The 13,272-nt window shown below is 39.5% G+C and overlaps 1 protein-coding gene across 4 annotated transcripts; it reads left to right on the forward strand.

Moving 5' to 3' along the window:
* Window positions 1-685: 685 nt before the first annotated feature.
* On the forward strand, window positions 686-12,717 carry LOC140726764 (high-affinity choline transporter 1). Of its 4 annotated transcripts, none has more exons than XM_073043558.1 (9): window positions 686-863; window positions 1,954-2,166; window positions 3,085-3,198; window positions 4,351-4,506; window positions 4,743-4,891; window positions 5,020-5,163; window positions 5,444-5,597; window positions 6,602-6,819; window positions 8,792-12,717. In XM_073043558.1, exons 2-9 carry the CDS (start codon window positions 1,983-1,985, stop codon window positions 9,425-9,427), a joined length of 1,755 nt encoding a protein of 584 aa, XP_072899659.1. In that variant the 5' UTR covers window positions 686-863; window positions 1,954-1,982; the 3' UTR covers window positions 9,428-12,717. The 4 variants fall into 4 exon arrangements, with proteins under 4 accessions (XP_072899659.1, XP_072899661.1, XP_072899662.1 ...); XM_073043560.1 differs by lacking the exon at window positions 686-863 and adding an exon at window positions 974-1,203; XM_073043561.1 differs by lacking the exon at window positions 686-863 and adding an exon at window positions 1,351-1,478.
* The last annotated feature ends 555 nt before the right edge of the window (window positions 12,718-13,272 follow it).

Below are 13,272 nucleotides of genomic sequence, written 5' to 3' on the forward strand. Positions count from 1 at the left end.
TCCAGGCGCTTTTAAACTTACTCCACAATTTCTTGAAGTCTAAATAACAAATATAGTGAGGGTTCGGAGGATAATTCTTTGATTATCTGACCAAGGCTCACTTTCGACTCCACTCCCCAAACCAACTTGGCGGGAAGTAGCCGCTTTGTTTTTCATTTTTTCTAATACATCACTGCACTTACTTCCTCTCATTTTCACAAGAGCCAGTGTTGTTCAGGAATTTTTGCTACGGTCCAAGTTATTACATTGTTTGGACATTGAATTTCGTTGCCTGTGGTCCAATGGCCATTGGTATTGATGGCCTTTTTACACCACAACCTTTTCATTAACTATTTCTTAGACATTCTGCAAATAGTCTTTTGCATTCGAAAATAACGAAGCTTCAAAGGTGAACTACCAGCAGCCCATGGATAAGCCAATGTCCAGTGATTTATTCTTCTTGGGAGTCATTTTATCCTCCTGGGCTTTCAGGAAGTACGTGTACAACATAAATAGACTCAAAGTTATATATATGCTGGGAAAATGAAAGACGTCACGTAGAATAATATATATTATCTTTACTTAATTAAACTAATTAAACTACATATTGTGTGTCAAGCTATTTCCAATGTTGCCCGCCCGCCGCGCTCCGAGTTTAACGAATTTCAGACCAAAACTGACAAATCCAAATTATTCATAGGGGGCTTTCTTTCCGATACAGATGACGTTCGTCTCTTTCCTCATCCGGAGCTGCTGACGAAAACGTCGCCTCTATAAACCAATGTGAAAAGTGTCTGAGGACGAGCCAGGCATCCAGGGTCTGTGGTCGGGCTGGTCCTCATAAACCCTTCTCTGGACTGGAGTCACACGCAGCACGTTGAAAGGTGGGTCGGCGGACTGAAAGCCACTGTTACAGAAGGGGGGTTCGTTGTATTACTTTGTAAAGATAATAATGCATGCCTGTGTACGTGTTAAGAATTGATACGTGGTCTCCTCCGGCCCCGCATCTTTAAAGTACGAACGAGGACCGGGCTGAGAAAGTGCCTGTGCTTGGGCAGCTCGGTTTAGTGTTAGCTTCCCAACAGAATGCCGCGATGGGGAAAGTGTCTGCATTACTTGGCCGCGGAGCATCCTTGTACGCTCGTACGACGATAAATGCTTTAACGCTCTTTGCCTCTTCACCATTGCTGTCCCATTGATCACATCGTGGACTCGTAACTGCAGGTACAGGGCATTTGACACAAAACTAAACAATGCTGTCGAGTTAGTTGGCTTTGTGGGAGGGAACAAACTTCGTTTGTGGATCCAGTTCCGAGGAAGAGTCTGTATAGTTTAGCTGTCAATCCCCGTTGACAGTTGTCAATCCCTGTTGCTTTATCTGCTCACTGTGTGCAAAAAATGGGTTAAATATGGTCCGAATTTGCGTGAAAGCGAACTGACCAGCCTAGGGTGTATCCTTGAGATTCAACTTTCGTTATTGACAAGGCATTGTTTAGTCGGTACGCGGCTGTTATCTGCGTCGCGGGTATTAGAGTAGCGACGGTTCGTAAAGGAACTGCAATCACAGGAGTAGCATCCTAATTCTCATAAACCAACCGAGGGAATTGGTGACCCTTCCCAACAATGACAGATTTGCTGGTGTTCAGACAGCCGGTCTTCGCAAACCGCCCCTGCCCCATTCGCCTGCTTGTCTGGATTGTTCACTGTGGGGACGCACTAACAGCCGTGTTTTAGCGGCGGGTTTCCGAGAATTGCACCTATCGGGGAAGCTGGCCACACCCGAATGATAATGACCACGGCTTATTTAAAAAGAAACCTTTTGATTGCCGTCTGCGTTGGCAATTAATAAAGTGCAGACAACAACAGCCATTGTAGCAGGTTACGTGTCCTTAAGGAAAGCTTTTTGTGTTTGTTCTTTATTACTAATCCATGTACTCCAAGTAACAGGGGTGTGGATGTTTCTTCCTATTGCAGGTTTCTGCTCGCTTCATTACAAGAGGAACATGACTGTTCACATCGACGGGATCGTAGCGATCGTCCTGTTTTACCTGTTAATCTTATTTGTTGGATTATGGGCAGCCTGGAAAAATAAAAACTCAGCCTCGGAAGGAGCGATCGATCGGAGTGAAGCCATAATGATCGGGGAAAGGGATATCGGTCTACTGGTTGGTGGGTTCACCATGACGGGTGAGTAATCCTGGCTTGTCATCCCGTTCTCATTCTGTATTTATAAGAGACCGCAGGTCCTCGAACTCGGAGTCATGAAAAACTATTGGAAGAACTCAGTGGGTCAGCAACATCTTGTGGAGGGAGAGGGATTGGGGGTCGAGATCCTGCGGCAGGCCCTCAAACGTCCACCATCACATTCCTCTGCCCTCGTAGACGCTGCTTGACCCCGCTGACCGCCCCCACCCCACACAGAACTTTAGTTCTTTTCTTTAAATTTTGCTCCGATTTCAAGTTGTCGGGGATAGTTTCGCTATTGCTCAGTCTGAGCGGGCGCGATGAAGTGAAAGACGGCAGCTCCTGTTCCCCGGGTTGGCTCTGCCGTCGTAGTCAAATACAAATAGTGTTGGGTACGCTCTCAACTACGTCGAGGCTTGGACACTCCTTTTAAACCCACAGGAAGAGGAACTGCCAAGTATCCAGCTGCTGTATTCCTTATTACAAAGCTATAAATTCCTCAAAAAGTTTAAATAAAGCATAAATTAAAAAGAATGGCTTGCTGTCCATCAAAGTCACATCCAGCCATTAAAAATTGGTCGAAGTGGGAACAGCCCAACATTGAAAACAGACGCCGCTTCAAAAAAAAAACGAAGCCGAAATCTAACTATAGTCGCGGTACTGGTCTTTCCAGATACATTACTCACCATAATTGTAGTGTATTCATTAACAGTTCCTAGAATGTATTAGTAAATCACGCCCCACGTGCAGAATTTAATGGCGGGCAAATTAGAAATACTCTGCAGTGCCTTCTTCTTAGCAAGATACCTCGAATTTGTTTATGTTGGAACAACAATTGGAAGTGGTAGCCTAGAACGCTACCGTTGGGTCGAAGTGCCGCTGTATATTTCATTAACCAAACCCTTCTTTTTCTTATGGCAGCGACCTGGGTTGGCGGTGGTTATATCAATGGCACAGCAGAAGCGGTTTATGTCCCTGGGTACGGCTTAGCCTGGGCACAGGCTCCCTTCGGATACGCACTCAGCCTGGTTGTAGGTATGAACTGACACTACAAGGGAATGTACAATTTAAATGAATTGTAGGCTTCCACTATTTCAGCAATCAACACAGTCAGCCCACTCCTATTCAGCAGGCTGTCCGCAATCACTAAATTTAACAAACACAATCGCAGAGAAGCTATCAGTTCCAGAAAGCAATTCATTCAAAACTCATCACGCAGTCCTTCAATACAAACTAGTGTAGAGCTGGTTAACACGCAACAATAATTTAACTATTGTCTTAATTCAATAATTAAAACTTCCAAATCAATTATGAAGAGATTGATATAGAGCTGATTGATGCTGCCAGTCTGTGGGAGATTGGTGTGGGGACGGATGTCGAGTATGACGGAGATCATGTTAATCCGTTTGCCGGAAAATCGGTAATATTTACATCGCCAGAAAATCTGCATCGTGTAAACCCGCTTATGCTACAAAATGTAATCATTTTAGAGGGGGCGTTTTGCAATAATGAGAAAATAATAATCTGGGTTTAACTCTCCATTCTTAACTCTTAAGCATAACTTTCATTCGCTGTACTTTTATCACTTGTGGATTGTGTCACCTGAAGAAATGTCAAGCCAGTGCTATATTCTTACCGTGACGACCCGTATAAGATTCAAGCTAGGATGTAATATATTCGGCAGCTTTTATGACTGGCAGGATAACGAAAAAGAACATTCATAGACATTGAAATATAAATTGGCAAAGCCTGTCCAACTAAACCTACTAAGTACAAAGCGACTTCTAAACAGTATGCATTACGTGGATATGATACCACGCAGAGAAATTTCATTCAGATTCTAATATAACGTATGTATTTATAGGACAATACGTAGTCAAATACAGATAGTAAATGCACCGCTGGTCGGATTGAGTCTGTGGCCATTTCAGGTCCGTGTTGATCTGACACAAAGCCTCATCTCTCTGTGTCTGGTTCACAAACATTTGCAGCATTTCATGATTTATTTCTGAATTCCGGTATCACAATTTTTTTGTGTGCTTGGTTGAAATAAATACTGAGTTTCCGATTCTAGCGGTGGCTGGACATCGTGTTAATGGAATCCCGAGAGCGGGAAGTTAAATGCATTCTTTCATTGTAATAACTGAGGCTGGTGTTTCCGTTCTGATTTAGATCTGTATTTTACAGGCGGCTTGTTTTTCGCTAAACCCATGCGTGCGCGGGGTTACGTGACCATGTTGGACCCTTTTCAGCAGATCTACGGCAAACGAATGGGGGGACTGATCTTCATCCCCGCTCTCCTGGGAGAAATCTTTTGGTCCGCAGCCATACTCTCCGCGCTAGGTAACTCCACAAAGAGCTTGCTTGTTGAGGGAAATCGCGGTTTGAATCGCAGCAAGGTCAATACGCTTTCCATTCACATTTCAAAGGAAAAGATACCATTTGGGTTATACAGCGAAATAAGCAAACGGGTCGTTTCGATGTTCAAAGTGCGAGATGTTATGGTGGAGCAATTACTTGATGGAAAGAATATAGTCTTTAAAATTACAGTATTAAGGCATTGAACTTCCTTTTTCCAGGTGCAACTTTAAGCGTCATTGTGGACATCGATATAAGCTTGTCGGTGACTATTTCTGCGGTGATCGCGATATTCTACACTCTGATGGGTGGACTGTACTCGGTCGCGTACACGGATGTGGTCCAGTTGTTCTGCATCTTCTTGGGTTTGGTAAGCTTTAAGGCGAAAACACGCGGTGCGAGTTTCAATCGGAATCCAAACGAATGGGAGCTCAAATATAATCTTAAGCTTAAGATAAGTACGCCAGCGTTTCAACATATTAAAATTCTTTATTTCAGTGGATCAGTATACCGTTCGCCATGTTAAATCCCGCAGTTACAGATATTACCAGGACCGCAAACCATGAAGTTTATCAGGAGCCTTGGATGGGAACGATAAATTCAAAGGACATTTTAAACTGGATAGACAACTTCCTGTTACTGGTATGGCCTATTTAGAATTGATCGCTTCCTAATGGTCGCTATCCTGGTGAGGTCCATATTCAGTGTATTGAGTATCGGCGAGGAAAATAAATAAGAAAGTTTGTGCTAAACTGACTAAATTGCTCATTGTAAATCTATATCAAAAGACGCATTTCCTTTGAATGCCAGAACTCAGAATTAAGGGAGGATGCTGGAATTACACAGCACTATCTATCCCACTGATGTTGCCTGACTTGGTGAATAATTTATTCTGTTTTATGATATATTTTAATCTTTTCAGATGCTGGGTGGAATCCCATGGCAGGTCTATTTTCAGAGAGTCCTTTCCGCTTCCTCTGCTACCTATGCACAAGTCCTCTCCTTTCTCGCTGCCTTCGGCTGCATAGTAATGGCCATCCCGTCTGTACTAATCGGTGCAATAGGAGCATCTACTGGTAAAGCAGACTCATTCGCACTGTATCACCTTGACCCATTACATCTGAACCATTCAATCCACTGAATAACTGTGCAGTAAATCGGTTTCTTTAATCTCTTCCCCATAATATTGCCATTTGTATCCTTTGAGAGATCTTAAGAATGCTGCCATTCTGTTTCATTCTACTGCAATTATTCTACTTTACTTATTTTTTGAAGTTCAATAAATGTACTTTGTATGAAGAGTCGGTGTTCGCATTTAAAATTTTCACTGCTCCTTGAACATTTCAAAACATGAAGCAATATGTCCATCTTTGTGCAGCACATTTGAGTGTCCCACCACTGTACGCCAGCATTTTATGGATCTAGAAAGGCAAATCACTGAAAGGCATTTTTGGAACTCACAGCTAGCCATCAAAGAGCCTAAAAGGGATTGAACTTGGCCATGATTTTTAACTGGTTAATGGGTGAAAAAGCTATATATATATATATATATATATATAGCTATATTTTAAATATATATCTTTTTGTAAATTCAAACATTTTTGTGATACCAAAGGACAACCAAATGAAAGCCCCCCACATATAGTGTCAGTCAAGCTATGCAACTGATTAATTGGAGCATTTACTCCTTCATTGTCTAGTTATCCGCACAGTCTAATTGTAATAGATGAGTATTTTAAACCATTTGCGAAGCACCATCTTTTACTAGCTTGTATCAGTTATGTTTAGCAGGAATTATCTGTCAAAGGCTGTAGTCGTTTAAAATACATCAGTAAACCAAGTTCCATAGTCTTTATTTTCTCACTGATTATACTGGAAGGCTATCAACTTCATGTTTTGAACATATATCATTTCCATGTTGCTATTACATGTTGACAAATTAAAGATTTATCTAAACTACAAACCATGAAAATTCTTCTTGCCACAATTTATATGAATCAAATATTTGAATACATTCCTTTTTGCCCACAGATTATTATGAACTGCGTGTCATTTATATTAAGATCTTCCTTTTTTTTAGACTGGAATCAAACTTCCTATGGCTTGCCGGACCCTAAAAGCAGGAATGAGACTGACATGATTTTGCCCATAGTGCTGCAGCATCTGTGCCCGTCCTACGTGTCCTTTTTCGGCCTTGGCGCAGTCTCTGCTGCAGTGATGTCTTCCGCTGATTCTTCTATCTTATCAGCAAGTTCTATGTTCGCTCGGAATATTTACCATCTTGCTTTCAGACAAGAGGTAAGCTTAGATTTCAATACAGTGGTAATTCATTTTCTTACAAGCAATGAGTCACTGATTATTTTGTGCTTTTAGGATTTAGAAATACATGATATGTTCTTGCATCATATTCATTCTATTTAAATAATATTTTCTCCAAAATGAATGAAATGGGTTTATGTGGGGGGGGGGGAGAAGAGATTTAAGAAAAATTATATTCAAAGTCAGAAATGACCAATATGTTTACTGACAGAACTGCTCCAAAGATGCTGCCTGGCCTGCTGAGCTCCTCCAGCATTTTGTGTGCGTTGCTCGGATTTCCTGCATCTGCAGATTCTCGCTCGTTTGCACTCATGTCATAATGCTGTTTCTGGATTTCAGTTCGGCATTCAACACGACTGTCCCACTGACCTTGGTAACCAGATTCCTACTCTTTGGCCTAACTACACCACTGTGCAACTTCCTAACAAACAAGCCTCAGATAGTCAGGATGCACAACCGCTCCTCCCTACCCATCATCCTCAATACGGGTGCCCCCCAGGGTTGTGTGCAGAACCCACTGCTGTACACTCTGCTCACCCACGGCCAAACACCCAGGCAATCACATAATCAAGTTTTCTGATGACAAGACAGTGGTGGGGCTCATCACAACCATGGTAACGATGGCCTAGAGGGAGCAGGTGCCAGACAGATAACCTCTTCCTTAATGTCAAAGACAAAGGAAATGATTATCGACTTCAGGAGAACTCACGTCATGCACGCCCCCTCTTTACATCAGTGGCACAGCAGTGGAAACTGCAAGTAGTTTCAAACTCCTTGGAGTGCACATCACACACAACCTCTCATGGTCCCAGAATACATCCTACACTTTCAGGAAAGCTCACCAAAACCTCTGCTTTCTGAAGACAGCTGGACTTTGTACATCCATACTCACGTCATTTTACAAATGTGCAGTAGAGAGCATCCTAACAGGCTGAGTCACTGATTGGTACAGAAATTGCACTGCGGCAAATAGGAAAGGTGCTACAACAGGTAGTCAAAACTTTTCAACACATCACTAGCACCAGCCTAACTGCCAACAAGGATATGTATATACAGAACAGTGCCAGAAAAGGGCCAGTAACATCATGAAGGATCCCACCCACCCTGCTCATGAACTGTTTGTCCCACTCACATCAGGGAGGAGGCTATGTAGCATCCATGCCAGGACCACCGGACTCAAAAACAGCTACTTTCCCCAAGCAATAAGACTGATCAACACCTCCACCCAGTAACTCCACCACTACTTTATTATTAACCGAGCATCACGTCATGGAAGTACAAACACTTTTTTTGGAATATTATTGTGCTCTTCATCTTTTGTGGATTTTTGTGCTGCATCAAGTCTGGACAACAATTACCTCATTCTCCTTACACTTGTGTATAGGGAATGACAGTGAACTATCTTGAATCTTGAAAAGAAAAATACTCTAAATGATCGAGTGCCAAACATCAAATGAAATGAATCACAAACCTAATAAAAATAGCAAAAGAAATAACCATGTAATGGAATTTTTTGGACTGCATTACCTGAAAATGGTGGAAGCAACTTTATTAATAACTTGCAGGAAGAGAGTGAATAAATAGCTTAAGTGAAATAAATTACAGGGCTCTGTGGTATAAATAATTATTTTAAAGAGCTCCCAATGGCAAAAGGCCTGTTGCTGTGCTACATCATGCTATGATTCTTTTGTACAAAGTAGCTAAACATGAAGTTGTACAATAAATGGTACAATAGTTGTTGTTTTGTAGGTCAAAGTCTATACTTCAACAGAGGCTAAGGGAGAGACCTGTAATCCTCAGTGATGTTAAGTTGCTAAAGAGAATGGTGCAATATACTCACCTCATTTGTATACTCTGTGAATTCAGTTCTTGTGGGAAACCCAGATTACTTTAATTTCTCACAGTCATGTCATGGTAATTAATATTTTCTCAAAATAATTATTTATTGCAGGCCACAGACAAGGAAATAGTGTGGGTAATGCGAATCACCATATTCCTGTTTGGAGGAGCTGCAACATCTATGGCACTGTTGGCTAAATCAATCTATGGCCTCTGGTATCTGAGCTCAGATCTTGTCTACGTTATTATTTTCCCTCAGTTAATATCAGTGCTCTTCATCAAGGGAACAAACACATACGGCTCCATTGCTGGATATATCATTGGCTTTTTGCTTCGAATTAGTGGTGGCGAACCATATTTACATATGCAGCCATTTATTTTTTACCCTGGATGTTACTTAGAGCATACATTTGGAGCTGATCCTGTTTATGTTCAAAGATTTCCCTTTAAAACTATGGCCATGTTATTCTCCTTCCTGGGCAATGTTGGTGTTTCGTATCTGGCCAAGCACCTGTTCGAAAGTGGAATATTGCCACAAAAATTAGACTTCCTTGACAGCGTTGTGTCACAACACAGTAAGGAAAACATGGACAAAACATCCTTGGTGAACCATGACAATATTACTTTGTCCGAGCTGGTACGTGTTAATGTAAAGAACAGTGCTTCACTCAATGCTGCTTTCACCAATAAGGTAGCATTTGAAGACACTGTGACAACTCCTGAATTTTCTAAGTCAGACAATGATTGATGCTACACCCTTTCATGTGTTCAGTGTTCAGTGCAATTATAGGCAATCAAAGACAATAAATTAATAATATAAACTAAATTAGCATTTTAGCAGGCATTGGTATTTTTAGCAAGGAAGGTTGTTTATATCAGTGCTTTACTGATAATTATTCTCTTAAATACTGTTGTACAGTATTGTTTTAATTCATACATGTGAAATCAAGTTGAGCTATAAATTTTAAATCTAGGTAGATCATGGACTGTAGCAACTTTATGTTGCTATAGTGCAGATACATAGTGCCATCATTTATGTGGATAGAGTGGTGTTGTGTGTCTTTATATACGTGGAATCATGAATTCATTCCCCCTGCATTTTATCCATGAAATAATTATCTCAACTTTTACAGATGCAATGTATTTGTCCATTTATTTTCCCACCTCCATGCACCTATACATTTTTATATAGGTTCGAGTATACATCAATATAGCTGGCCAGTGTTATAGTGGCATCTGCACCAGACTTTGAGGCCAGTGGTCCTGGGTTCGAATCTGGCGGCTCTTTGCACATGCTGGGTTGAGCATCGAGCTAGCAACTCAGCCTCGTAAAAAAATACAGACAAATGCTAAAGAACTACGAGACACTCAATGCACCACAAGACTTGGAAAGGAACAACAGCAATAATCAACGTGTATACATAAATAAAGGATGCTGGGAAGTCAGTTAGTATTTGGCTGTTTATAACTAATCAAGTATCAAAATATTTAATGATACTCCCCCATAGTACTCTTTTAATTAATCATTGAATTGATAACTTAGATCCTCTTTCATCACATTTGGATTGTTTGTTAAAAGCAAATCATGCAAATTTATTTCTCATTTACAATAACCAAAGTGATATTTGTACAAGTGACTTAAGAATCTACATTATGAAATGAATATAACAATTAAGTGTCATTAATCTTTAGGATTAGAATAGTAATCTATTTATGAAACTAGATAGATTTCAATATTATCTGCATCTTTGAAATCTGCAGTACCAATCAAACTATAATTTAGATTACATTTATTGTTCTAATTGTGAAGACCACTGTTCAATTAAAGAGCAATCCTAGAGATATTTTAAAAGCTGAGGGGCAGGAAATTTCTTCTAAGACATTATTAACATGATTTTTTTCTGACGCTAAGGGAATTGAATACATAGACTATTTATTTATATTTGTTTTTGTACTTCACACTCTATCATGAGATTTAAATAAAATATTTCAGATCAAGTGCTGTAAATGTAATGCAGGATTTGGACTTTAATATATTTTTATAATCTGTTAAAGCTTAATGGAATAATGTTCTGTCTTTTGGCCACCTGGAGCAGATAACAGAATGTAGATGTGTTTTTCACCTGGTAGGTGATCATATTTTTTTGCAGTATTACTTTGCTTTCTCTCTGCCACATGGGGCCAAATTCCTCAGGATCTGCAGCAGACCCCTATACCTACTCTAGAGGGAACAATTGAACACCTTGGAAAACAATTCAGCATTAGTAAAAATTGGTGTAGACTTTATTCCAGAGGTTTACACCTTCTTTTTAAGTGGTAACTGTTGTCGAGAAGTTAGAGTCTGGATCTAACAGTGGAAATCTCCACCCTGAACAGAGGCATTTTAGGACAAACATGAGTCCTACCCATGGGGTTCATGCTATGTATAAAATTGAGGTATTCTCATGATGCCTCAAAAGTGAATCAAATCAGTGCTTTTAATCAGAGGATGAGGAGGATGTAGCAGAGGCTAACAAGATCTAGGCAACAAATTCTGAAAGGTGGTATCTATGAAAGTTCCCAGGTGCATGGGTAGAGGGCACAATCTTTAATCCAGCAAACTCAGTAGGAGTCAATGATTTTGAGATTGTGTTCTAAGGAATTTAGATTCACTAACTCCTTGATTTGCACTCTGCCGGTTTCAGCATCAATAATAATTGCCAACTCATAACATCTGGATATTATTCCTCTAGTTTTCTTTCAACATCACCTAGTGTGTCATAAATACCATTTATGAAGCCCAATTCTTTTTCTTTTCCTTTTTTTCTGGATCTTAATACCTCACTGTTTAATATCAATTCATGTGATGGTGCTTGTTCTTTTTTTCTCAACTAGCCTGACTTGAAAGTTCACCATAGTTTGCAAATTTGAAAAGTTGATTTAGGCAAATGCTTTGCTGTGCTGAGGGATTTTAAAAAAAGGAGCAATAAGTTGAAAATATTAACATTAGAAGTAATAAAGGAAAGCAAATAGAATTTATTTTTAAAATAGCATGGGTCAGTGGAATATACAATCAGACAAATACATTACATAGGCAATATAAAGAATTAAATATTAGATTTCTAACAACAAAGTATTGAAGGATTTAATAGGACAGCAGGCAAGGTTGATCTTTTATGCCAAAATGGCCATCTTCTCAATATACACATTCCTGAATAATGTTGTGTTAATTCATCTGAAATATTGACATTCAGGGATTATTGCTAAGGCTTGCAGTAACAATTCTAAAAATTTTACTCTAACAATTTAATTTCACGGTGATCAGAAATTTTGAATGTTGTAAAGTGAAGGTTTGATAGAAGGCAAAGCCTTTACTTGTGGAGACATGACATTCTGAGAGTGAAAGAACGTATTTAACCTGTTCCAATCATTAAAGCATTGCAGGAAATCTATTTGTGGTTGAGGAGTTAAAAATGGGATGCTTTTGAATATCTTTTGTTAATTGGATTTGAATGGGGGCTAAGAAACGAACAAAATTAAAAATGGGATAATATACTAATAGAATGCAAAATGCAAATTTTTAGATACCTAACCTATGTAAAATAGTTATAAGCTAAATAAGAGATTTAAAACTGATAAAACATGTAATGTGTAAGGTTTTTGTAGTAAACCTTATTTTTAATAATTTGTCAATATGAATTTCTTGTTCTTTAATTTGCACTTCTACTTTAACAGATATAGATGATGTGAGTTGACAATATAATGTATAATATGCCTCAGATAATCATAATACTATGTTGTAAATGTACAGTGTATATACACAATGTATATTTTCATTCGTGCCAAAGTTGTTATCTGAGGATTCAATCTAACATGTTTGAATGAAGCTTCATTTGTGTATTCATCCTATACGGAATGGCATTGTAGTCAGATGTGTTTTTCAGAAAGCAGACTGTGAACTATGTCTTCCTTTCTTTCAGGACAGTAGCTATTTACAAACTGTCCACAACAGCTAATCCTGTTGTTCATAATGCAAAGCTAATAAAATAAATCATGTGATTTAACGATTGCCACGTTTTTAATATACAGCATATATTTGTTAAATTTTGGTGAGTAAATTTAATTATAGTGAAGCATCAGCATTAAATGTGAAAAATGTGCCAGGCAGGATCTTTCTTAGTGTAATTTCAACAGCCACTTGGGTGCATATAGTGCTTATAATGCAGTCAAAGCATTTCATAACACTTGACAGAAGGAAGGACAACTGTTGCAAATGATTTAATGAAGGCTTCTAACAGATATTGCTTGAGAAACTTCAAGTTGGTGAGAGAGGTAGAAACACTAGCCAAGCCAGTGTTTTACTAAGTTGTAACAGTACGTCATCATTCTTGCGTTCTATGCCATGCCCACTGAAGGCAAGCTTCTCAACCACCTTCTAAACAATCCCATCTACCCGTTCTGCCTCCGTCAGGGATCTATGGATTTGTACCTCAAGGTCTCTAGGCCACGGCTTTTCCGCAACAGTGATAGAAGATTTATTGGACCATGATTTCCTGATTCATCCCTGTTGCCCCTCTTGAATACAGGAAAACATTAGCTATCCTTTTCTCATAC

Source organism: Hemitrygon akajei, chromosome 4, assembly GCF_048418815.1.
Source record: "Hemitrygon akajei chromosome 4, sHemAka1.3, whole genome shotgun sequence".
In the NCBI taxonomy this organism is placed as follows: domain Eukaryota; kingdom Metazoa; phylum Chordata; class Chondrichthyes; order Myliobatiformes; family Dasyatidae; genus Hemitrygon; species Hemitrygon akajei.